General features: G+C 45.5%; 1 protein-coding gene across 5 annotated transcripts in view; it reads left to right on the top strand.

Moving 5' to 3' along the window:
- KLC3 (kinesin light chain 3) overlaps positions 1-24,638 on the top strand; it is a 1,068,754-nt gene that overhangs the window by 509,288 nt on the left and 534,828 nt on the right. For all 5 annotated transcript variants that reach the window (XM_085625583.1, XM_085625579.1, XM_085625581.1 and 2 more), the window contains one exon: positions 10,557-10,632. In XM_085625583.1, coding sequence (XP_085481709.1) covers positions 10,557-10,632 — 76 coding nt within the window. The remainder of the gene's footprint in view (positions 1-10,556; positions 10,633-24,638) is intronic.

The raw sequence follows: 24,638 nt of genomic DNA, 5'->3' as shown, positions 1-24,638 counted from the left end.
CGGCAATACCTGGAACTGGTAATGATCCACCCCCACACAGAAACGAAGGAATCGTTGCAAGGCCTCCTGCACCGGCACATGAAAGTAGGTGTCCCGGAGATCCAGAGAAGCCAGGAAATCCCCCACGGATAGGAAGGGGTGAATCATCTGCAGAGTCACCCTTTTGAAGGACCGGTGAGGGACACACAAATTCACGGCCTTCATATCTAGGACAGGACGGTGGTCCCCATTCGGCTTCTGGTTCAGAAACAGGATCGAGTAAATCCCCCGACCCTGCTGACTCACAGGCACTCTCACCACAGGCCCTTTGGCAACCAAGTCCCGGACTCCATTCAACAGAGCACGACACTTCGAGTGAGACCTGGGAACAAGGGTAGCCCTGAACACATCCACCAGAGGAACCCCAAATTCTATCCTGTAGCCCAGCCGGACCACCAGCCGGACCACCTGCAGGACCCACTGATCTCAACAAACTCCTCCCAAACAGGAAAAAAAGACTTGAGGCGACCCCCAACAGGCATCACCAACGAACTCTCCACATAGTCACAACTTGGAGGAACCTGCAGAAGAGGAAGCACCCTTTTGACACCGGGATTTGTGGGAGTAAGAGACACCTCTGCCGTGTCACCTACCACGAAAGGGCTGGTTCGCCATCTTAGATTGAAAAGCATGCCCAAAAGCCTGCTTATAACCCACAAACTTCCCATTCTGAGAAGAGCGGACCGGAGCCAACAACTTCTTATCCTCAGCCGTCTTCTTAATCAGTGCCTCCAGCGGTTCCCCAGTTTAGTGCCCGTGAAGGGAAGCTTCATCACTGCAGCCTTCTGAGCAGCTTCTGCCTTCCAAGGCTTAATCCACAACTGCCTCCGAGCAGCCACTGAGGCCCCAGCCGCCGCCGCCGCACTAAGGGAATCGAAGGACAAATCCACCAGGAAACGCAACTGCTGCTCGAACATGGACAAAGATTCTAAGGGATCCTCATCCTGCAAGAGCTGCTCAGAAATACCCTGACGTCTTATAGAAGCGATTGAACCAGATAGCTGCTGTACGCCGCAGACCGGACAGCAGGATTAGAGGCAGCAAATGACCGCTTCAAGGCCCCCTCAACCTGCTTGTCCCCAGGATCAGAAGGAACTGCATCTTCAGACACCACCAGGCTCTGAGATGCCATACCAGCCACCAGGGAATCCACCTTCACCACAGATGGGAATTCCTTAACGAACCCCTGTAAAGGATACCTCTTCTCCAGAAACCGGGGAAAGGCATGTTTGTCAACATCCTTCCACTCCCCCTCCAGCACATTCCTCACAGACTTATGAATGGGGTGGCTCTCAGGCTCCTTCTTTAGGTAATTGGCGAAAAAGCCTACAGACTCTCCACCCTCCAAGGGACTAGGGAACCCTAAGTTGTCCTGAACATGTTGCAGAACACAGCGAAGGTCTGCTTCCTGGACAAAACGACCCTTCACCTCTTCATCAGAATCAACGTCCGGATCGACCTCCGCCGAGGCATCCAAATTTTGCTTTTTTGGCCCCGGGGGACCACAAGCCCGAAAAACCGCACCCACTGCGGCCTCAAACATCTTCTGCACCTCTGCCAGGGAAGGAGCAGCGGAAGGCCTAGCAACCACCACCTCCTAATCACCTTCGAGCACACTCTCAACAGAACCTCTACGTTCCATGATGGACACAGTAAATTAGAGAAACCACCTGTCCATAAATACCCAGACCAATCAACCAAGGCCTAATCAGTGAAACACTACCACCCATAGCCAATCCCCAACTGGACCGGAGGCCAGCTCCAAAATGGCCAATCAGAGACGATGGAGCAAAATATAAAACAACTGATCTACGCAGGCCCCTGCCGTAAAGAAAGCAAGCTGACCATGCCCTCAGAAGCCGCCCACGAGAGAGAACACTTCAGGTAAGGCCCCCCAGAAACGCCCTCTACCCCAGCACACCTAGGATAGAATGAAATCACCAGGCGCTGAACCCAGCACAGCACAGGCAACGAGGCAGAGACTGCCGGGAACAACCAGGAAATCCCTCGCGGTCCTCAAACAGGCTGCAACGCATAGTACCAGTTTCAAGCACACTAATAAGGGGAACCGGGCCCACTGAAGAGGCCCCACCCGGTCCCCGAGCCCCTACTTATACCAAAACATAGGCCAGAACCAGGAAACCGCTGCAGCTCCTAAAACCACACAGCGCCCCCGTGGGACCTCCGTTAGAACAGTAAGGTAATCCAAACAGTGAGGCAACTCGGACTCGTAAACGAGAACCGAGCCCCACCCGCAGAAGACCTCCGAAGAGTAGCCCTACCGCAACGCCTTCAGCGCGCAGATAAAGGCACTGCCACGCCCACACACTTCCCCTCCCTCCCCGGTTGTTCCTGCTAGAGCAGGGAACCATCCGGAAGAGGGGAAGCCTCAGCAGGACCGAAACTACGCCATAGGCAACCCAGCCTCCAACACCAGAGTCCCGCTACAGCAGGGACTTAGACAAGCACCCAGGCAGGCACACAGGGCATAACGACAGCCGGTCAAGCCGACCGCCAACCACTTACTTACGGGAGGCTGTAGGCCCCCCATGAGGAGACAAGCCCGAAAACAGTTCAGCAGAAAAAATAAACAGGTTATGGGCAGGCGAGTCACATGGCTATATGCCTCAGGTTGTCGGTGTGGCCTGGAGGGAAGGGATGGGTTTTGAGTGGCTTGGGAGTTTCTGGTGGGAGGAGCTATGCTCATATAGTTAGGACTGGGACGGGGAGGGCTGACGAGGAGGTAATGGTCACCAACCGGACATGGCTCCTCCGCAACAGCGTGTCCATGTAGGACCGGAAGTGTGAGAATCCGCCGCCCTGGCCATTGATAACATTTCTATGTTTAAAGTATTACCCTGCACTGACTTATCACTACCTGAAGTGCTGCACTTTCAAAATCACACACACACACACACTAGCAGGTAAAATTAATCTTATGGTCCCTGCTCTGTCAAGCACAGTGTGATGGTGAGCACACAGACATTATTCAGATGACCCCGGCTGAATAGCTCAGCTGGGGCTCAGATCAGGGCTACAGAAGCGGCACCTTGGCTGCCAGACACGTTCCACTCCTGCTCATTAGCAATCTCAGCCAATGAGCCTACCTTTTCATGAGTACCGATACTCTCTTCAGCAGTAGAGAGTGATAAATTTAAGAAGTGCTGGTACTAAGTACCGGTGAGTACCGGCCCATTTAAAGCACTGGGCCCGGCCATTATGAAAGTGGTCTTGCATTTGTGCAAATTTGAGCTATTGGCATTAGAAATGACAATGCCTTTTATATATGTGTTTGTTTTGAAAACCTATGAATAAAAGGCATTGTCATTTACAATGCCAATAGTTTAAACTCTCACAAATGCGAGACCTATTGCACTGCAAATGCTTGTTCTTTGTATTGTGGCTGACCTTATCCAGGGCATTTTTTAGCAGCTGGGTATCAGAGCGAGGCATTTTCTCATTCTTGAGCCCCTGCGTTTAATGGTCAGAGAAGGTATTGGCATGGTCGTTGGTCATGAAGCAGTTTACTGTTTCATTTTGGCAGCAGCAGCACTGTCACCTACCAACATCAAAAATAGTGTGTAAATATCTGTCTCTCGGGAATCGGCGTAGTGATCCAAACTCTGCATTGTTAACTGCGGACAGTCTGCCATTGCTTGGGAGAAGTCATCCAATTGTTCCTTGCTTCTTGAGGGGGACGGCTGGTGTTGCAGTATGAAGCAGATGCCGGGCAGACAGGTTCTTTGAGTTATAGACTCCCTAAGTATAGTAAAATAAAAGTATGAAGAAATACCACAAGTGGAGCAATCTAAGGGCCGGTCATCTTTCTTGAGGCCATGCTCCGCTCCCCGTAATTCACTCCTAATATTCCATAGCTATACTGAGCCACCCGCCACTACACCGACCCCTTAAACCCAGATGTGTTGCACCATAACCCTCATGGCCGGGCACGGATGAGGATATGAATAAAAGGGAGTAAAACCGCCCACGGTCTTTGCCCGCACTTAGGATTTGGTTTTGCGACTGTCTGGTGTTCCAGCTAAGTACTGCTATATTGTCCAGGGCACAGCGCTCCACAATATTGGCAACGAAGGAAGCCCCTTGCGTCAGATGTCACCTCTGCCTGACCAGGGCCTTGCTAATTGTTATTGGCAGCTCCGCCCTAATGTCTCACCCACGCAGTGGTCCCAGGTCACGCAGCTGTGTCAACGTATTCACTCTCCCTTGCCTTGCCCCTGGCAAGCATCAGGCCGTGGCTACAGGCCTCACATCGGCTCTCTCCTGTCCCAGTAACCCCACTGGAGGTTTTAGTTCTGGTGCCCAAGTGCCCTGCCATAGTACCCCCGGCCTCCTCACTGACCCTGCAACAAGCATCTCTTGTCCCCATGCCCCTGCTGGCAGCCGATGTCCCAAATAATACAAGTGCTGCACCAGTGCTTCATTGACTGCCACCTGGACCAGTGAAAAAGTGACCTAGCCCACCTGGTTCGATTGTCGGGGGCCATCACGCCCTTCACCGTCCCGCCTCCCTTCAGACTTCATCTTGCCTGTGGAAACCCTGGATGCGGCCCATCCACATTGCACCAAGGCCCTGAGGTACAACAACAACGCTTGCCTCACGTGGGCAGTGCAAGAGCTCTATACGCCATGGCAGATGATGCCAATGTTGCATGTGCCATTGCACCTCAACAGTACTACCCAGTTGTGGTGCTTCAGCAAGCTGGTCGATTCTGCTACCGCAGCCCACAGATGGACAACATGGGTGGGCCAGCTGAACAATTACTTCAACAGGACCGCGAAACCCACAGCACTGTCAAGCGTTCCCTCCTGCTTCAATGCTCAGGGGAAGAGATTTACAAACTGAACTCCTCTCTGGCACGGACGCAGATCACTATGATGCTGCCATGAGGGCCACTTCAACCGCCAGTTGAACCCAGACTTTGAGCACTTCAAACTGCGCCAAGCACACCATCGCAGAGCGGAGTTGATCGACAACTTCTTTGTTCATCTCTGAGAGTTGGCTAGCACCTGCACAGCTGATGACCAGCCAAAAGAAATCTGAGCACAGATCCTCCAAGGGTGCCGATCTAAGACCCGCTGAGGCCTGATCCTGAGACAGCCCAACAACAGCCTTGACGACATCCTCGTCCTGACGCAGTCCCACAACCTATCAGCAGCATGAGCTGCCGTACTGGACATGGTGCTGGCTCAGAAGGACTGCAGAAGCACACCCCCGTCAAGACAGAAGTCATGGATGTGGTGTCCTCCGGGATAAAGAGCACCTGCCCAAACTCATGGCACCTGGGCCCAATCCTTGGTGCAGAAACTGCGGAAGAGGTGAACATGCCCTGGAGCATTGCCTAACCCAAGGAAAAACATGCTCCAACTGTGGCAAGCTCAACCACTTTCCCAAGGTTTTCCGCAGAATCCAGAGGAGCTAAACAGAGGATGGCTGTAAAAAAGCCATTCACTACTCTCACTTTCTGACGCTGGAGACCAGAGCGCAACCCTACAGTGCATGTGGCTGAGCACCCCTCAAGACGAATTGCCCTCAGAAGATAGGTCTTCCTCATCTCCTTTTCGGAGCACCTCAAGACACACACAAGGCCCCAACCCATGTACAAAGTTGATGTTGTGGGCATGACCATCAGGACCCTCAGTGATACTGGAGCATCCATCAAAGTAATGTGCTACAACCAATACCGAAGTCTTCGCCCTAAACAAATCCCCTCCCCATCAACAACCAAGATCTATCCCTTTGGAGGATTCACACCCCTATTGTTTAAAGGGACGATGACCATATTGGTGCGGTCCAACGCTTGGATGCCTCTCAGCTTTCCTAATAAACTACACAATGACAAAATAATCAAGCCAGTGGCGCTGAGACACCAGAGAATCCCATCTACTGATGGCCACTAGTCGAGCAGGAGTTGGACAAGCTAGGGAAGCTGGGTGCCATCAAGAAAGTTTCTGGGCAAACCCCGTGGGTGTCCCCAATGGTCCTCGCAGAAAAATCCAAGCAGCCAGGCAAGATTCGGCTGCATATAGATATGCGCCTAAACAACAAGGTCACTAGATGGGTGAGACACATTACACCCACAATGGACCATATCATCGCTGACCTCAGCGGGGCCCGCTAGTTTTCAAAGCTCAATCTTAACGCTGGATACCACTAACTGCATCTCCACGAAAGCAGCAGGTATATCACCACCTTCTCCACACACCTAGGCTTGCAGAGGTACAAGCGCCTAAAATTTGGGACCTCATCCGTAGCTGAGGTGTTCCAAAGTGCCATTCAGGAGGTTCTCTTCGGCCTCTAAGGAGTAATAAATGTCAGCTATGACATTCTGATATATTCCACCACAGCAGACGAGCATCACCACCAACTCAGATCCACCCTGAAGCGACAGTGCGATCACAGCCAGTCAATAGTGAAAAATGCTCCTTTGAGACAAGCATCAAATTCTTTGGTTATGCCTTTATCAAGGACGGCATTCAGGTTGATCCTTGGAAGTCACAGGCAATTCAGAAGGCCCCCGCACCTTGCAGTGCTACGAAGTCGCAACTTCCTTGGGATGGCCACGTGCTGCATTCGGTCCATCCCCAACTTGTCGACCATCGCAGACCCTCTCTGAACCCTAGCGAAGGCAGACACCTGGTTAGCCAAGGGCCCTAAACAAGATTACTTGTTTCAACGTATCAAGTGCGCACTCCTCAGCAAGTCAACGATGGCCTACTTTGACCTCAAGCACAGAATGGAACTTATCGTTTACATCAGCCTGGTGGGACTAGGGGCAGTGCTGATGGCGGAAGTAAAAGTCCGATTGGCCGCACTCTGCTCGTCCTACCAGCGTGTTACCTCAAAGCATTGTGGTCCATGAAGTAGCGTCGGCGAGTACGCCTATGCCAAAGTTTAAAGTGAAAGTGAGTGTCGCGTTAGCCATCCCTGGACACGTGTTTCGAGGTAGTTGCCTCTCGTCAGCAGGGAGTAGGTATGTGTGTGGGGTTGCTGCGTAGACTGCCATAAAAAGTATTCTCAGGTAAAGTACCACTCAAGGCGCGCAGGTGCGTAGCCATAGGCTCGTCAGCCCCACCGGCTCAAGGGAGCCTGAATATAAACAAAAGTTCGATTGGCCGCACTCTGCTCGTCCTACCAGCGTGTTACCCCAAAGCATTGTGGTCCATGAAGTAGCGTCGGCGAGTACGCCTATGCCAAAGTTTAAAGTGAAAGTGAGTGTCGCGTTAGCCATCCCTGGACACGTGTTTCCAGGTAGTTGCCTCTCGTCAGCAGGGAGTAGGTATGTGTGTGGGGTTGCTGCGTAGGCTGCCATAAAAAGTATTCTCAGGTAAAGTACCACTCAAGGCGCGCAGGTGCGTAGCCATGGGCTCGTCAGCCCCACCGGCTCAAGGGAGCCTGAATATAAACATAAGTCCGATTGGCCGCACTCTGCTCGTCCTACCAGCGTGTTACCCCAAAGCATTGTGGTCCATGAAGTAGCGTCGGAGAGTACGCCTATGCCAAAGTTTAAAGTGAAAGTGAGTGTCGCGTTAGCCATCCCTGGACACGTGTTTCGAGGTAGTTGCCTCTCGTCAGCAGGGAGTAGGTATGTGTGTGGGGTTGCTGCGTAGGCTGCCATAAAAAGTATTCTCAGGTAAAGTACCACTCAAGACGCGCAGGTGCGTAGCCATGGGCTCGTCAGCCCCACCGGCTCAAGGGAGCCTGAATATAAACAAAAGTACGATTGGCCGCACTCTGCTCGTCCTACCAGCGTGTTACCCCAAAGCATTGTGGTCCATGAAGTAGCGTCGGCGAGTACGCCTATGCCAAAGTTTAAAGTGAAAGTGAGTGTCGCGTTAGCCATCCCTGGACACGTGTTTCGAGGTAGTTGCCTCTCGTCAGCAGGGAGTATGTATGTGTGTGGGGTTGCTGCGTAGGCTGCCATAAAAAGTATTCTCAGATAAAGTACCACTCAAGGCGCGCAGGTGCGTAGCCATGGGCTCGTCAGCCCCACCGGCTCAAGGGAGCCTGAATATAAACAAAAGTCCGATTGGCCGCACTCTGCTCGTCCTACCAGCGTGTTACCCCAAAGCATTGTGGTCCATGAAGTAGCGTCGGCGGGTACGCCTATGCCAAAAGTTTAAAATGAAAATGAGTGTCGCGTTAGCCATCCCTGGACACGTGTTTCGAGGTAGTTGCCTCTCGTCAGCAGGGAGTAGGTATGTGTGTGGGGTTGCTGCGTAGGCTGCCATAAAAAGTATTCTCAGGTAAAGTACCACTCAAGGCGCGCAGGTGCGTAGCCATGGGCTCGTCAGCTACGCACCTGCGCGCCTTGAGTGGTACTTTACCTGAGAATATTTTTTGGCAGCCTACGCAGCAACCCTACACACATACCTACTCCCAGCTGACGAGAGGCAACTACCTCGAAACACGTGTCCAGGGATGGCTAACGCGACACTCATTTTCATTTTAAACTTTTGGCATAGGCGTACCCGCCGACGCTACTTCATGGACCACAATTCTTTGGGGTAACACGCTGGTAGGACTAGCAGAGTGCGGCCAATCGGATTTTTGATGGCGGAAGTAGGTCCAAGGAGGTGGGCTCAGTTCGCCTTTGCAAGCAGAGCCCTCACTCCGACGGAAGCCAGATACGTCCAAATAGAAAATGAAGCCCTTGCCATCTAGTGGCCCTGTGACATTTTCACCTAAGCTTCTATTGGCTTCTTTGTGAGTGGTCGCCAACCACAAGCTGCTGGTCCCACTCATCAAGGGCCCCACACCCAATCCTCCGCCCATCATAGAACAGTGGGAGATACAGCTCCAGCAATATCACCTCGAGGTTGTATATCAACAAGGTTCCCGGAACGTAGCTGACTTCCTCTCCCGACACCCATCTCCAGAAAACAGCTGGGCGAAGCAAGAGGCAGAAGATCAGAGGAGTACAAACGGATCGTAAGCAGAGGAGTATGCCCAAAGGCACTGAGACTTCAGGGAATCTGCCAAGGAACCACAGAGATGTAGTACTGGTGAAAGTCGCTACTATGCTACAGAAGGGGGTCAAACACGTTCCTGCAGGACGCCAACCAGTCGGGAGGCCCTGACATAGAACAGCTGATTCAACTCTGGAGGGTCAGGCATGAGCTGTGCTCCCCGCCCCGATGACCTTGTGCTACGAGGGCACTGTGTATTTCTACCAGCAGAGTTAACACGCCAATTAGTGGATCTAGCCCACAGAGGGCATCAAGGGGCTGCCAAGACTAAAAGTCATCTGAGATAGAAGGTGTGGTCCCCCTGGATAGAAGCAGCTATGGAAGACCTGGTATAATGATGTGTGGCCTGCCAAGTGACCAGTATTCCAGAAATAAATTGTTTTCATTTTATTGTGATAATACCCAGGTTCTACTTGGAATAAGGTTACCTTGTTATTATCCTTTCTAGAATCTACCATGGTACTGCATTTTCTACAGTAGTTGCCTTAATTCTAGGTGCATTTGTGAGGTGACAGCTACGTTTATTTTATCTTGACATTTATAGAGCACAAGGCTACCTCCAACGGAGGTGTCCCGGCACTAAGGTAGCAGATTCACTCAGAAGGCACAGGAAGAAGAGCTAAGTACGGTTAAAGAGATGGAGAGGCATGGCATTCCAGAGCTTTGCAGTTCTGACTGCAGATGCTCTGCCCCCTGTTCTGGCCTTACAGAAACGAGGAACAGTGAGCAATTTCATGTGGTTTGATCTCAGGACCCAGTCTTGTTGGTAACTTTGCAATCTGAGTCTAGTGAAGCAAAGCTGTAGAATACATTAGTCTTTGTTCATTGGCCAGGAAATATATAGTCCATAATTACTTAACCTGATGTCAACAATTTTAGGCCCCCATCATAAGGTAACAGGATAGCAAAGATTGAGTTTTGTGGAATCTGTTAAGAACAAAGGAGAAAATAAGAACTGTAAACATCGTAAGTGTGATACTATATTTTAAGCATGAAACTCCAGATCATGGAGATGCTCGTGGGGTGTTTTAAAAAATATAGGTAGCTTTTTATGCCATTTTGCCATTTGTTTGCTATAGTAAATTGCAAAACCTATCTCAGAATGAAAGGGATTTTGAAATAAGGAACAAGAGAATTACTTACCTAGTTTTCATACCTCTGAATACCAAAAAGATTTGTTTTTTACCACATTTTCATGGTCAAAAAAGCAACCTTCACATATATTGTGAACATTATATAGACTCCCAGATCTTGTTGTGGTAGAAAAAAGTGATAGAAAATCAACATTTACGTTATTGATACTTTAGGAGTTAATCTCAAGGTCCTGATATGTGACTAGGTCGATAGTTTGGGGGGGTCAATAATGTCACACAAACCTAATGATTTTGTACATGAGTAACCTGCATGAAAAGTATAAGGCACTTGGCTAGCCAAACCTGGTGTCCTTTAGATCTCAATTTGAACACTACTTATTTGTTCTGAGCTAGCGTAACCATTATGTTACATGGTCACATTTTCTCTCAAAACAGGAAAAAGATGATTCCCAGCCAAGGAAAGACAGTCTTGCAGATCTGTTCCCCAACGAAGAAGAGGAGCACAGGAACAGTATGTATGCAAGTCACTGATTTATTCGCTTCAGTGGGATTAGATGCTTGAACGTTCAAGTTTTCCCAACATGCCACAGCACAAAAATACACATCACCCTTTCTGGTTACCCTATGGGATTATCAGTGAGGTGTTGAGAATAGAGGCAAAACAATAATTGTTATTCCCTGGCAGACTGTATGGAAACTCATAATCGGAATGTGAAAGCATAACATAACATTTCTATCTGTAAAGCACTGTCTTGCCCTGAGTATTGAATCTTTAGTGTATATACAATGTAAATCTGCTAGGAAGCAAGACACCTTGTTTTTGCATGACGGGACTAACCCAACCCCATAAACCAAAAGTAAACTTTATAGGATTATAAAAAATTCCTGAATTACATCAGTCAACACATTCAGTGTATTGTAACAGAGAACTCAGTACTTGCCACATTCTACATGCTCTCCAAGATGCACAAAGAAAACAAACAGGGCAGCCCAATCTTCTCTGCATCAGACAGGCTGCTGAGAACATCTCTCACTCAGATTGAAAGAAGACTTTCAAAAGTGCCCTTAGGGCACCAGACTCTCTCACTGTAACGGTTGCCATGAGCATATACAGTTTGACTCACAACTATCTACACTCAGAAATTACACATATCCTGATGATAGGTATGGGTATTTACCCCATTACGGTTATAGTTCTACCCCGCACTCTGTCCTAACCCTATACCTATCTTTGAACACAGGGCTACTACAAACAGCGACGTACACAGGCCATGTACTTGGTGCAGACATTCCTAACGAGGGGTCTCTTAGTCATGATCTGTCAGCTTCCACCCTCCCCCAGGGGACCCACACACCCTCATGATACCCACAACAGATATTACATTTCTCAGTCTAAATGCCCGTGGAATACACCCTGCATGGAAATGCTATGCTATCCACGCATATATTAAGCGCCAACAAGCGCAGATCATATAACTACAGTAAACGCATCTCATCAGGGGTGACCTCGACAAACTCCAGAGACTCTGGCGGGCCACTTTTTTGTGTCACTACATATTCAGCATTTGCACGAGGGACACTAATATGGCTCAGGCCAGGGACCCTCTTCCGAGAGACCTGTAGAATAGCAGACACAGAGGGAAGGTATGGACTGCTGGAAGGCCTGTTAGACAGCCAACAAGTGCTCATCTGCAGTATCTACCAGTACGGAACTAACCGCGTTCTGGGAGACCTTATCTAAGGTCTTGGCCCAATTTAAAGCCTCACCATGGATTCTGGGAGGAGATTACAATTGCACACTAAACCTCTCCCTGGAGGGTCCCACCCTACATCCTGACTTCCCCTGTCCCCCCCATCCCGACTGCCCCTGTCCCCACGCAAACAGCCCACTTCTGCGCATGGACGAACCAGTGGTCACTAATGGACGCCTGGCATCAAACGCACCCGACAATCAAACTCTATTCCTTCCACTCCATCCCACATAATCTACGAGTGCGACTAGACCAATTCCTGTGTACACCTGCACTCCTTCCCATGATTCAAGATTTAGAATATTTAGGCAGAATAGTCTCGGACCATGACACACACGTCATAACGCTTCGATGGCGCCCATCGCTACCACCGATCCCCACGTGGCTACTGCCATGGGACTGCCTCGAAGACCCGGTTTTCAGACATGAACAGAGTGAAAGCCTCCAAAACTACTTCACCGAAAATGCACACACTACATCATCCAGAACATTAGAGTGAGCCGCCTTCAAGGTCGTCATGAGAGGAGCCTATATCTGGCAAATCTCCGAGGTGCACAAGACACTGGAACAGACCATACAGTTGACGGAGTCACATTTAGCAAAACTGTCAAGAGATGCGGACACTGGCGCAATACCCTTAACACAGATAACAGAGGCAAAGACTAAATACGTGGAAGCATGCGCAGACTTATGCAGATATACCTCCAGAGCTTACGCCACCAGAACAAATAGAGATGGGGTTGGAGCAGGGACTTTGTTGGCCTGTCTAATCCGGCAAATTCGGATTCACAGCCAAACACTAGCATAACAAACTCTGTGGGTATCATTACTTACACACAAACAGAGATTCTTAAGGCCTTTCATGAATACTACGCGGAACTATACAAAGTACTGACACCAGACAAATCGGAATACATAGACAAGATCCTAAACCCCATCACCATGACACGATTAGCTGCCTCAGATAAGACTTCTCTAGATGAACAGATCACATTGACTGACATTAAAAACGTGATCCATTACCTAGCCAAAAATAAAGCAACCAGCCACAATGGCCTGCCGTTAGAATATTACAGCACATTTTCCTCCCAGTTAGCAGCGAGACTCAAAACAGACATCATCACAGCATTAGAAACCGGGGAACTGCCCAAGTCCATGCACAAATCCATACTAGGGACCTTTTTCTAAACCGGACCGATATCTCCTATTACGATCTTCATACCGACCAATCACATTACTATCATCAGATTGCAAAATCTTAGACAAGATTCTAGCGGACAGGTACACTGGGATGCTCCCCAACCTAATACTACCGGACCAATGCGGGTCCGTACCCAGAAAAAATACCTCCCAGAACATCCGCAGACTCTTCCACGTCCATGACGGGGTGCGGGCCGATTCTTAAATGCCACGTGCCTTTTTTTGGACTTGGAAAAAGCTTTTGACACACTGGCTTGGCAGTATTTGTTTGCAGTGCTTTGGCGGGAGGGGGTTGGTCCTGAACTCATGGCATACACCAGACTGTTGTACACGGGGCTCACGTCCCGGGTCCTCTTTGGCTGACACAGCTTGGCTCCCTTTCGGGTGACCCGTGGGACGCGCCACGGTTGTCCGTTATCCTCCCTCCTTTTTGCCTTTGCAATAAAAACACTAGCAATTAAGCTCTGAGAGGGAGGTGAACACTGGAGCTTCCCATTAGCGGATCGCACCCACAGCGTGTCCCTATATGCAGACAACCTATTAATATACATACGGGATATCACCATGGACCTGGCTCCCCTCTGGGCCACACTGAACGACTTCGGGAAGGCAGCTGGGCTGAAAGTCAATTGGACAAAATCTACTATATACCCTCTCCACCCAGGCATCCCCCGACAAGAAATATGCGTTGGATCGGATAAACTAGCGTGGAACAGAGACGCCCCAAGGTACCTGGGAATCAGACTATAGCACTCCCCGAAGGACCTTTTCGAGGGCAACCACTGTAGAACATTGAGGGGCATTAGGACCCAAATTAACTTCTGGTGCACTCTGCCCTTGGCCCCAATAGGAAGGGTGGCCTTATCGAAGATGGTGGTAGTGCCCCGCCTTCTTTACCACTTCGCAAACATACCGGTTATTCCCCCACAGGCCTTCTTCCGCGAGCTGAACTCCCTGCTAACTTCTCTGGTTTGGGGGAAAGGGTCCTGAAGGGTAGCTCTGGCGACGCTACAGTTGCCAAGGGACCAGGGTGGTTTGGGCGCCCCGTTCTTCGAAGCCTACTTCCTCGCAGCACAACTCCAATGATTTTTGCTCTGGACGGCCGGACGACACTTGGAGGAAAGGGGTTATATGACAATGGGGTAACCCGATAGACCACTGGACTCGGGTAGATATTGGTAAACAAAAGGATAGTCACAGTGGAAATAGTTCACAACATGTAGACAACCAATACATGGTAAATGAAAGGGGAAATATGGCAACACCAAGAAATGTCATACAGTAATGTAATTTAATCGATAGATAATTGTCAATAGATGAATAATTCACAAGATCAACTGTATTTTTCATTCTAAAATTTGAGAAAACAGGTGCAAATAAAGTGGGGTGACACATGGTGAAAATTGGGAATAGTGCAGGTGATTGTGCAGTGGAAAGGAGGTGCATGTATATACATCAACAAACAATAATCAAGAACCTATCCAGCCAGACTTCTGGCACATACAATAAATGCAAAATCATAAACAACTGATGCAGTTAATAGTTCACTGTCATCCAGATTTGATCTAAACAAAGGAGAAAAGTCGACGTTTCGACCCCTAAGGGAATCAGTGGAATACATACGTCTTGGGAGTGGGGTCTTCATCAGGACGAGAAAGATGGGTGAAGAGAAGGGGGCACCTGAGGGCAAAGATATAAGATTAATGGGGTGTGTCTAAGGAGGTAAGTACATAAATAAATTAAACGAATTACATTGCGCACGCTGCAATGCCAAAATATTTATTGATGTACTTACCTCCGTTTGGCGTATGCCGGAGTTTACTACTCCCCCCACCCTGCCCCTCCCCCGTCCTGCAGCACTCCATCCAGGAGCCGCTACTGCCGTGGATCAGCAATCCACTGAAGTTTACTTATAACCTATGTTTTGCTGGTATTAAAGTGATATCTGCAGATTAAGTGGAATAGTAAAGGCACCATGTATACTGTCATATCATCCTCATAGAAATTTTGATTTCATTCTCATTGAAAACCATGGTTCTAGCCTGGATCAATAGACAGCTAATGTAGTGCTTTAGATAGAGGGTAAGCAATAACAACAAAATAGATCGCACAGGACAAGTATAATTGGATACCTAAACATGTTCTGGGACCGCTTCTATTATGACAACATATCAGTGGGGACTTTTGAGATTGCATGAATATTACCCCAAAATTTATACCAAACTCAGGCATGTCATGAAAGAACATAGACCCTTCCCGAAGACACAATTAAATGCCTTGTTTATTGTCTAGAAGAGACAGGCCAAACTTTTCACCTTTAACTCCCACCACATCAAAGAGTTTAATTGCCATATTATTATGAGCTGCGTGGTGTCCTTCCCAGGAACGAATCAATGTTGCCAAGTTGAAATAGTCTTTGAAATGAACCTGCTAAGATGTATTGCATGTATTTTAGGGCAACTTTTGTAGTGGTTTCAATTAGAAAGAAAGGGCAAATACGGCCCAAGTTGTCTAGCTGGCGTTTTCTTTCTATGAAATATAACAATGGTAATTTTATTTCACGACTCCAGAACCTCTACACCCTGCTTAATGCTGGCATCTAATTATAAGAATACCAAAGCAATGATAGAAGCAAAGACTTTAAACGTAAACGCGATAATTGGGTAAGTGTATCAGATAATAGCTGGAGAGAGTCGGGCAGAGCGTCACTGGGTCGGTAAATGAGTGCTCCAAATAGGGCAAAGGAGGGGACTAAGACAATAGTGAAGGAAAAACCTTCTATGGTGTTGCTGGTCAACAATTCTGAGGTGGAGCAAGAATAGGAGGAGCTGTATATAATAGCAAGCTCTCCACCATTTTTATGCAAACAATCCACATGTTTAATGGAGAAACCAGGAGGGATGGCCAAGGCTATATCAGCCGCCGACCAGTCCTTAGGCCAGGTTTTTGTTAGAAACAACAGGTCCCAGTGATTCTCAATGAGTATATTATAAATGTCTAAGGCATATCCTGGTAGAGAGCGACAGTTAATGAGACAAGCAGAGAAAGTAGGGCTGAGAGTGAGTGAGGTTATTGCCTTTGACACAGTGCAGGAGGTTAAATCACCACCCCCATCAATGCGCAGATCAAACTTGGCGTAGCCATAGTTGTTAATATCTTCCATAGATCCTTTGCCATCTTCATCATAGAGCATTTGATAAATGAGTGGAAATGTTTATAAAATATTTAAAGTTCCAGAACCCGGTAAGGCATCATTATTTGTAACAGAAGAGATATTGTGGTATATACTTATCGTTCTAGTTTTGACCACTGGTCTTGCTCAGTGCTTCACTATATTCATATTCTATTTCCTTATGACACCAGCATGCACATGCAAACTTCAACCACAAGTATCTCAGTTTCTGTGCCTGTGATGTGATGCAACAAGCTATTGACAGATTTTGCTTTCATTAGGGTCTTTGAGCAAACCATGTCACAATGTTCCACCACCACTTGTGGCAAACACTAATTTACAGATATTTAATAATTTTGTAGCGTCTCACCTTTAGAAATGCCTAATTGTGGCCCCACTGATGTAAGCTTTGAGGGAATCCTAATCACAGGTGGGGAGCCAAGATTAATTGACTGACAATCGGTAATCGTAATGGTTATTGTCTCCCTGTATTCCTTATCCCAGAGCAAGGAACAATTAAACATCCAGAGTGTTTTACTGCCTCCATATATATCTTATTTTAGAAGCATGGCTATAGGATTGCGATCTGATCTCATAATTAGATAAATAAATATTTTAGCTGGCACTGAACACTTCGGACATTATGAATTTATGTGGAAAATAATAAAATGGAAAACCAAACTTTTCTCCCTTCAATAACAGCCATCGGACCCCTAGACCCAAAATATCTATTAATCATAAGACGGCAAACTGAGCCTTCCTCATATGATACTTAGCCCCAATATCGGTAATATCCATGGGCCACATGTAGCAAACAATATTTGCCTTCGCAAATGGTGCGAATCGGTAATTTTGTCCGTTTACAAATGCAAAATAGCCTTTCAAGATGTATGAAAGGCTTTGTAGTTGCAATTTTTGGTAATCTCAAAAATAGTGATTATCTAAAATTGCAACTACATTGCGATTCCCTTAGCACATGTACCAAACATTTTCTAAATGCAGAACTGTGCTTACAGAAAAATACTATCACCATTGACTTCAAGTCGATGGTAACCATGTGAAAACTGCACAAAAATGCATTTTTCACAGCGCCATGTAGAGCACACATGCCCCTAGGGCATGTATGCGCTTTACATTTGCACATTTTTTGGGGGTGCTTCAGGGGGCCTTAGGCCCCCGGGAACCCTTGGCTTTGCATTACCTAATTTGCGATTACCAATTAGGTAATCGTAACTTATCTAATCCAAAACCATTTGCACCTATCAAATGGAGTAGTATTACCTAATAGCGATTACCTATTTACTGAATCGCTTTTTGGTAATATTAAGGAATCGTTAAATCTTTGGTGATTTCTTACATACATAACATTTTGCGATTACCAAACAGTGATTTGGTAAAAATAGCTGTTTGGTAACCGCAAAATGCTTTTTTGATACATGTGGCCCTATTTTACTCACAGTTGAAATATTCGAAGAAGCACTTTACATATACCATGGGCTTGGTCGAGCAAGTAATGCAACCGTGCAAATGGAGATCTGTTACGAAATGCTAAGAAGTTAATGATCCATGTTTTGCAGCAAGACCCGACCTTTACAGGAGACATACTAACAGACCTTTACAGGAGACATACTGACAGACCTTTCTTAACTTTATTTTGAGTTCTGAAACCTTTAACATTCCAGGTTGCAATTTTCAAATTGGTCATTTAAAAAATATGTACACATTTTCTATAGATATTCCCAAACCAGCTATCAGAGACCATGCCATTGATTTGTCATCTTCTAATTTTTGCTGCAAATGCCCCTCCCAAAACCCAACTGACAACCAACCCTGGGGAAAATTAATCCAATTATAGATGTGAACATGACAGCCAGTGAGAAACCTCCAGCCCCAAGCTCCCAATGATGATTCTTATGATATTATCAAACCAGTATCAAATACAGACATCTAAAAAATAAGTTAAAAAGAAGAAAATAAATAGCTTTAACTCAAAATAAATGTATATTACTCAAATAATATCTGTGATTGCAAATCCCCCATCAGGCAACTAGTCCACACCACTAGTTTCTACCCAGTACCAATTCTAATCATCTGTCGACTTGAGGCCTGATGTACCAAGAACTTTGTGAATTTGTAAAGATAGCCAATTTTGAGAAATTGTAAACCCATTGCCTTTGTGACCTTTGTACTCAGGCCTTAGGTATAGTCGCACATTAGGAAATCAATAACATTTACTAACAGGTTTAGAAAATTGCTGCCTTTTGATCCACTTGTTTTAGTCATTTGCATTCATCGTCAGAGCATAGTGCTTTCAAAGACTACGCTGTCTTCTAATACCAGGTGCATAGGGAGGGATTATGACACCCATGCAAATACAGACTTCTGTGGTTTGGTAAATACTGTCAACCTTTCGACTGGTGCCGCAGCACCCCTGCCTTTGAGTGGGAGGGGTACAACCTCAACACAAGCAAAAGCTATGGAGTGCTTCTTGTGTCACATTAATAGAGGGCCAGCAAAAAAAGCCCTCTGTCCCTGTAGATCATAGGGGACCTGGAGACCTTTTCAGGTAGTCTTCCTGTGCTCCTAGGCAAATGTCACCTAATATGGTATCTGATGGGAGTCTGCTACAGGAACACGTTTTATTTTACTGGATCTTAGAGCTTACTTTAATGGCACCCCAGGTGCTGTTCGCAGCTAAGGTCAACCATAGGCCTCAGGGCCGGCTTTAGCACTGGTGGCGCCCAGTACGACAATGTTTTTTGGCGCCCCCATCGACCACCTCAGTCACGGATACCCTCACTACCACACTTTAACAGTCTCCATAACCTCTCTCTCAGATGCATTTTATTAATTTTATAGAGTCACCCATAAAAGTGAAGGGTGTCAAAGCATTTTAGATAACACACGCATTACACAGACAATCAATCGTAGGTCTGTAAATCAGTGTATAGTAAATGTTGCAGAGTCTGGAGAAGCACAAACTCTGAAATTAAAATGTAACACAATGGATTGGGGCTCTCTTTAATAGCAAGAACTGTTTGTACCCAAAATGAACCCTTTTTGCAACATTACAATAATGAAAGTCTGGGGAAAAAAATCCATAGCTCTAATTTATACCTTGAAGTCTGCACGCAGTTCTTTGATGACAGTTAATAGCTAACTGTAAACTGAAACTAACAAAAGGAAGTGTCTGACAAAAGCAGTAACCCACTGACCTGTTTACATTATATTCACTTTGTTATCTGCAGGGTACATGTTATTTGCAGCAGGCATATTAACCCTCTGCGCTACCTTCAAAACTTCCAGGAGTCAAAACTTCTACTAAGACAAAAAACTCCGATCTTGCCCGGAAGAACATGAATCACTGGAGTTTTCTTGACATTTTTATTGTTGACTGAAAATTGCTTGAGGCCAGGAATGCAGTAGCAGGTGCTTTTAAGCAAACAGGCGCCCCCATGTGAAGTCAGCACGCGGTGCGGTGGCACCGGTCGCACCGCCTTAAAGCCGGCCCTGATAGGTCTGGCCCGGTATGTTTACAAAAAAAGAAAGTATTTGCAGACCCTGTTTTGCAGTTTGAACCCAATTTTGGCATCCAAAATGGTCCTCATTCTCGAAGGGGGAGTTCTTTTTCAAACTTAGGACCATGGATTACAGGGTAACAGTCCAGATATTTATAACTTTTCACCCTTTCATGCCCAGCCCAACATACAATTTTCGTAATATTGATTTTTTGAAAACTGCTGAATGGATTTACACTAAACCAAGCAAAGGCACTTACGTAAGTAAAGTTTTAAAGTTCTTGCCATGTTTGCTGTGATTGCGTTCAGGGTTTTGTTCTGTAGCAGAGATCAAGGATTTTATGAGAATTGAAATGGGACAGGCACTTTTTTTTTTTACCACCCTTTACTTATGCCCCCCTTGACAGGTTTGTATGAAACTCAAAATATCAAGATTAAACTAAACAATGTAAGTGTCTAAGTGTTGTGCAGATCCATAAAAGTGTTGTAAAAGTTATTAGCAAATGAATGACTTTTTGACCTCCATTTAACTACCAACTTGTCAGATCTACATGAAACCTGACATTGCTGCACTGGACTCGAAGTGCCAAAAACAACCTGCCAAATTTCATACAGAATCCTTAAAAAGCACCACTTGGAAACATTTTTGTCACCCTGTAATAGATCTACATGAAATTGCCATGCCCACAAAAATCTAACAGTGCTAAATGTTTCCATGTAGTTTCATCAAATGATACTTAATTAATTAGCAAATTAGCCATTTTTGGGCTCTCTTCTAGCTGTATTCGCCTGGACGAATGTGCACAAATTAAAAATTACCAAGAATAAGCTAAACATTATTTTAGTGCAAATTCATCTGATAGCTCTACAGTTATAGTTAAACCATAAATACACCTTTCCAGCTGTCAAGAAAAAAGCCTATAATTTAGTCTCTTCATGTGCAGACAAAAACAAATTTTAAATTCTGCATCAAACCAAGCAAAGGCACTTCCCTTTCTTGTCAAGTTTGGGGTAATTCTGCTCAGATGTTTTTTCAGTATCGAGGATCAAAGAATCAGATGGGAATAGAATATGTTGACCTAATTCCTGGCTAGCTCACAGTGCACCACGTGGACCTCTAAATCTTACAAGGTACCGGTGTCTGCATCCTCCGAACATGACCACCCTGATTGCTCAAGGAAATGGTGGAAACAGATCTACCCATTTGTTGTTAACTCAGGCACCCCATAGGAAGATACAAGACGTACACAATTTGGCATTTCAGTTACTTATTGGAGCAATTGGACTCGTGTAAAATATATATGTATAAATAATTGATTTATGGGCAACTAACATCCTTTTCAAGCAGCACGGCACGTCCGAAACATCGCTTGATCTCAGTCTCCTTTTACGCCCTTCTGGGGCTGCAATATATGTTTAGAGCTGGGCTCTAGAGGCCACAGGCTACACCCTTCATTTATAAACAACTGGTTTATATTTACTGCAAGTACTCCTGACTTGTGCTACACTGAAGCCTGTTTGGGGTTGCTCTCCACCTCACTTTTACCTCCTGTGTTTGTCTGAGTGACTTCAGGGGATTTGTTTGTTTGCTGCTATCTGGCTCGCTTGGGACTCACCTATCATCTACGGCGCCGTGAGGGTGCCGCAAGAGTACGCCATTTGACCCCTGCCAGCAGTGTGCTTCTTTAAGCTGGAAGTCTTGGTTGTCGCGGGGGTCGAGCCGCTGCTAGGTGCAGCCACTGGGGTACTACATTGCCCATAACCCGCTACGCACCTCAACAGCTGTCTTGAATCTGCCCTCTTTAAGGACTACAGAGACCCGCTGCACAGGCCATGCCTGGGTGAAGCCCGGGCCAAGGGCGGGCCCGTCCGCGCCCATCAGCTACAGGAAGAGTCAGGGCTGGGCCACCCCTCTTGGCCTGGAAAGGTAGACCTTTGGAGTTTTTTAACAGAGTGACCACATCGCGTACCCGGAGGTCTATTGCATGCCAATTTTCACGATTTGTTTTTTTATTGATATTTACTTTTCCTTGTCTTTGGACCCTGGCCCAGCAGTCAGGACTGATCTAGCCGCTAATATTCGAGATACTGACAGTTCTAACAAAGGCCTGTTTGGTTTTGGACTGAAATCTTGTCCCTCTTTTTATTTGTCAAACATCCTAACCAAAGGTGGTTGCAACCTGATTGTGCTTTTACTAGGCATCTCACAGTAAGGTATTGATTATGGGGAAAAGGAAACATCCAGGAACGACGGTGGTAAAAACCCCAAATACAACTCGATCTAATGGGGGGGCGATAGAAAAGCATATTAAGCGTGTGGAGGAAATCTTTTGTCCTAGTGACTGGTTTGGCCAACTCTATAGGAACCCCTTCTTTTCATATTAAAAACCAAAAACTGGAAGTAATGGAGTCCTTTCCTTATTTAGGTGTCACATTTGATAAAAACCAATTAAGGTCATATATGGTGGATAGTAGGGCACTAACTATGGCGTGAACAATGGTTGTAGTTGTGACCTTCACTAAAAAATTGGGCTCAAAACCTGTTGCCACCATAAAAAAGATTTACAGTGCCAAATCAATCTCAGCCACAACATACGGGGCAGGGCTTTGGGGAACAGCACCAATAGACTCTCTCCAAAAGATAGAAGATGCCTTTCTTAAGAAGTTAGTATCTTCCCCAGGCTCATTTTCAAACCATGTCTGTCACCTTTAATTAGACTTATCATACGTAACCGACATTGTCAAACTTGCCCCTATCATGCTTTGGCACTCGATATGGAAAAGAGACCCTGTGGATTTAACTCAGACCATTATAAAAAACTTTTTATCACTGGACAACATTCAAAAAATTGCATGATTGCAATGCGTTAAATCGAATATGTTCTCGTTAGACGTACCTGAACTATTTACAAACCCTGAGCTTATGAAAGAGAAGAAAAGCACAATGCAAAATTCTCTCTAATGCTGTACAAACTGACCCCGACCCCAATTGAGGATGAGTACTCACATTTAGAAAGTGTCAGAAACCTACAACATAGATTTATTCTTTTAAGGTTCCGTATTAACTTAATTCCGTTGATGCTGGTAAAGATTTGTCACCCTGCCCATGTGACAATTTTTCAGACCAATTGGACCTCCATGTTTTCTTTTTTTGTCACTTTTACAAAAAAAAATGAGCTAGATACATCCTTCCCCTTTCAAAACGTTATAATTTTACATAGTGTCGCCCTGCTGTGTTCTTTCTAAAAATGCTCAATGATCCCTTCGTTTGCTTCGCTGAAGCTGCATTTCTCTGGGCCTGCTTGCGAAGGAGACAGCTTATAGAAATGTGATTTCTAGAATGTAATTCTCAATTAATTGTTTTATTTATTACTCAGCAATTACTGAGCTGATAACAGAGCATTAGGTCGGGTTTTTTTTTAGAATATGTGTTGTTACTTCGCATACCATTAGTGCGCATGTTTTTAGTGGGCTGCTTTTACTTCGCATTTGGCATTTCTACGCATGATTTTACTTCGCATGGTTTTAGTTTGCAACTGCATTGAAATCAATTAAAAAATGCTTTTGCTTTGCCGGAAATTACTGCGCATACCACTACATCGCGATTTTTTTTCACCTAAAGTCACATGTGTAGGCATGTTCTTTCTACCTGACATCAACTTCTTCTTTTTTTATATTTAAAATATGCTTCTTTTCTAATATACAAAAATCTAACTATACTCGCTATACTCTCCTTCTATTTATAAGTACTTTAAATAACGAATGATTCGTCTTACCTGTACAGCGTTTTTCCATACTTCGCTTCCAATGTGCGTCGATCCGTAAAATTACGTTGTTACGTTATGACGTCTACTTTCTTCAAAATCCTAAAAATAGAAAAAGGACAATTTTGTCTATTGAAACCAATGGCAAACCGTGAGATTTTCTTTATTAACACTACACACAATGTTAATTCCCCTTTACATTTTATTTTCTTGAACATATCACCTATATCATCTTTTTTTTTTTAAATGTTATTTTTACATTTCACTAACTCTTTTCATTCAATTGAAATCCCTGGGAAAACATTTATTTTAAACACACAATTTATTATTATTTTTTTAAACAAAATTACTTGGGTATTATTTTTAATGTCCGAATATTTTTTTTTTAACACCCTCTATTTTAAAAAAACTCGCCCACATAAAAACCCCTATTATCTATAATAATATTTATATTTTCATAATATATTTTATTCCCATTTCAACTAGCGCCAAACTCTCTGCTCTTTTATTCATAAAACTTATTATACTAAAATTATGTATTATTTTAATTCTGTTACTTATCTGTTTTACGTGCCGCCATCTTAAAGTTCTTTTAAATATCCTGTGTTTATTTTGCCAACCACGTTACTTTGCCAACCACGTTCTACGCGTGAACAAGGTGTCTGTCGGCGGACTCTTGACACTACTTGGTGATATTTTCTTAATATATTTTGTTCCCATTTCAACATGCGCCAAACTCTCTGCACTTTAATTCATCAAAGAATATATTCTAGAATAATTTATTAATTTAATATTGTTAATTACCCGTTTTACGTGCCAGAATTTTAAAGTCCTTTTAAATTTCCTGCCAACCACGTTACTTTGCCGACCACGTTGAATTTCTTGCGAACCACATTACTTTGCCAACCACGTTCTATGCGTGAACATGGTGTCTGTCGGGGGCTCTTGACACTACTTGATGAGTTGCAGTTGTTTGCGAAGTAGAAACATGCGAACTAAACGTATTTGCGTAGTACTAGCATGCGTAGTAAAAGCATGCTAAGTAATAGTGCCTGCGAAGTAAAAAATGCGTAGTAACGGTAGTTCGAAGAAGTGCCCGCGAAGTAATGGTA

This window comes from Triturus cristatus, chromosome 9 (genome assembly GCF_964204655.1).
Source record: "Triturus cristatus chromosome 9, aTriCri1.1, whole genome shotgun sequence".
Classification (NCBI taxonomy): Eukaryota; Metazoa; Chordata; class Amphibia; order Caudata; family Salamandridae; genus Triturus; species Triturus cristatus.
This window is presented reverse-complemented; position numbering and strand designations above follow the sequence as displayed.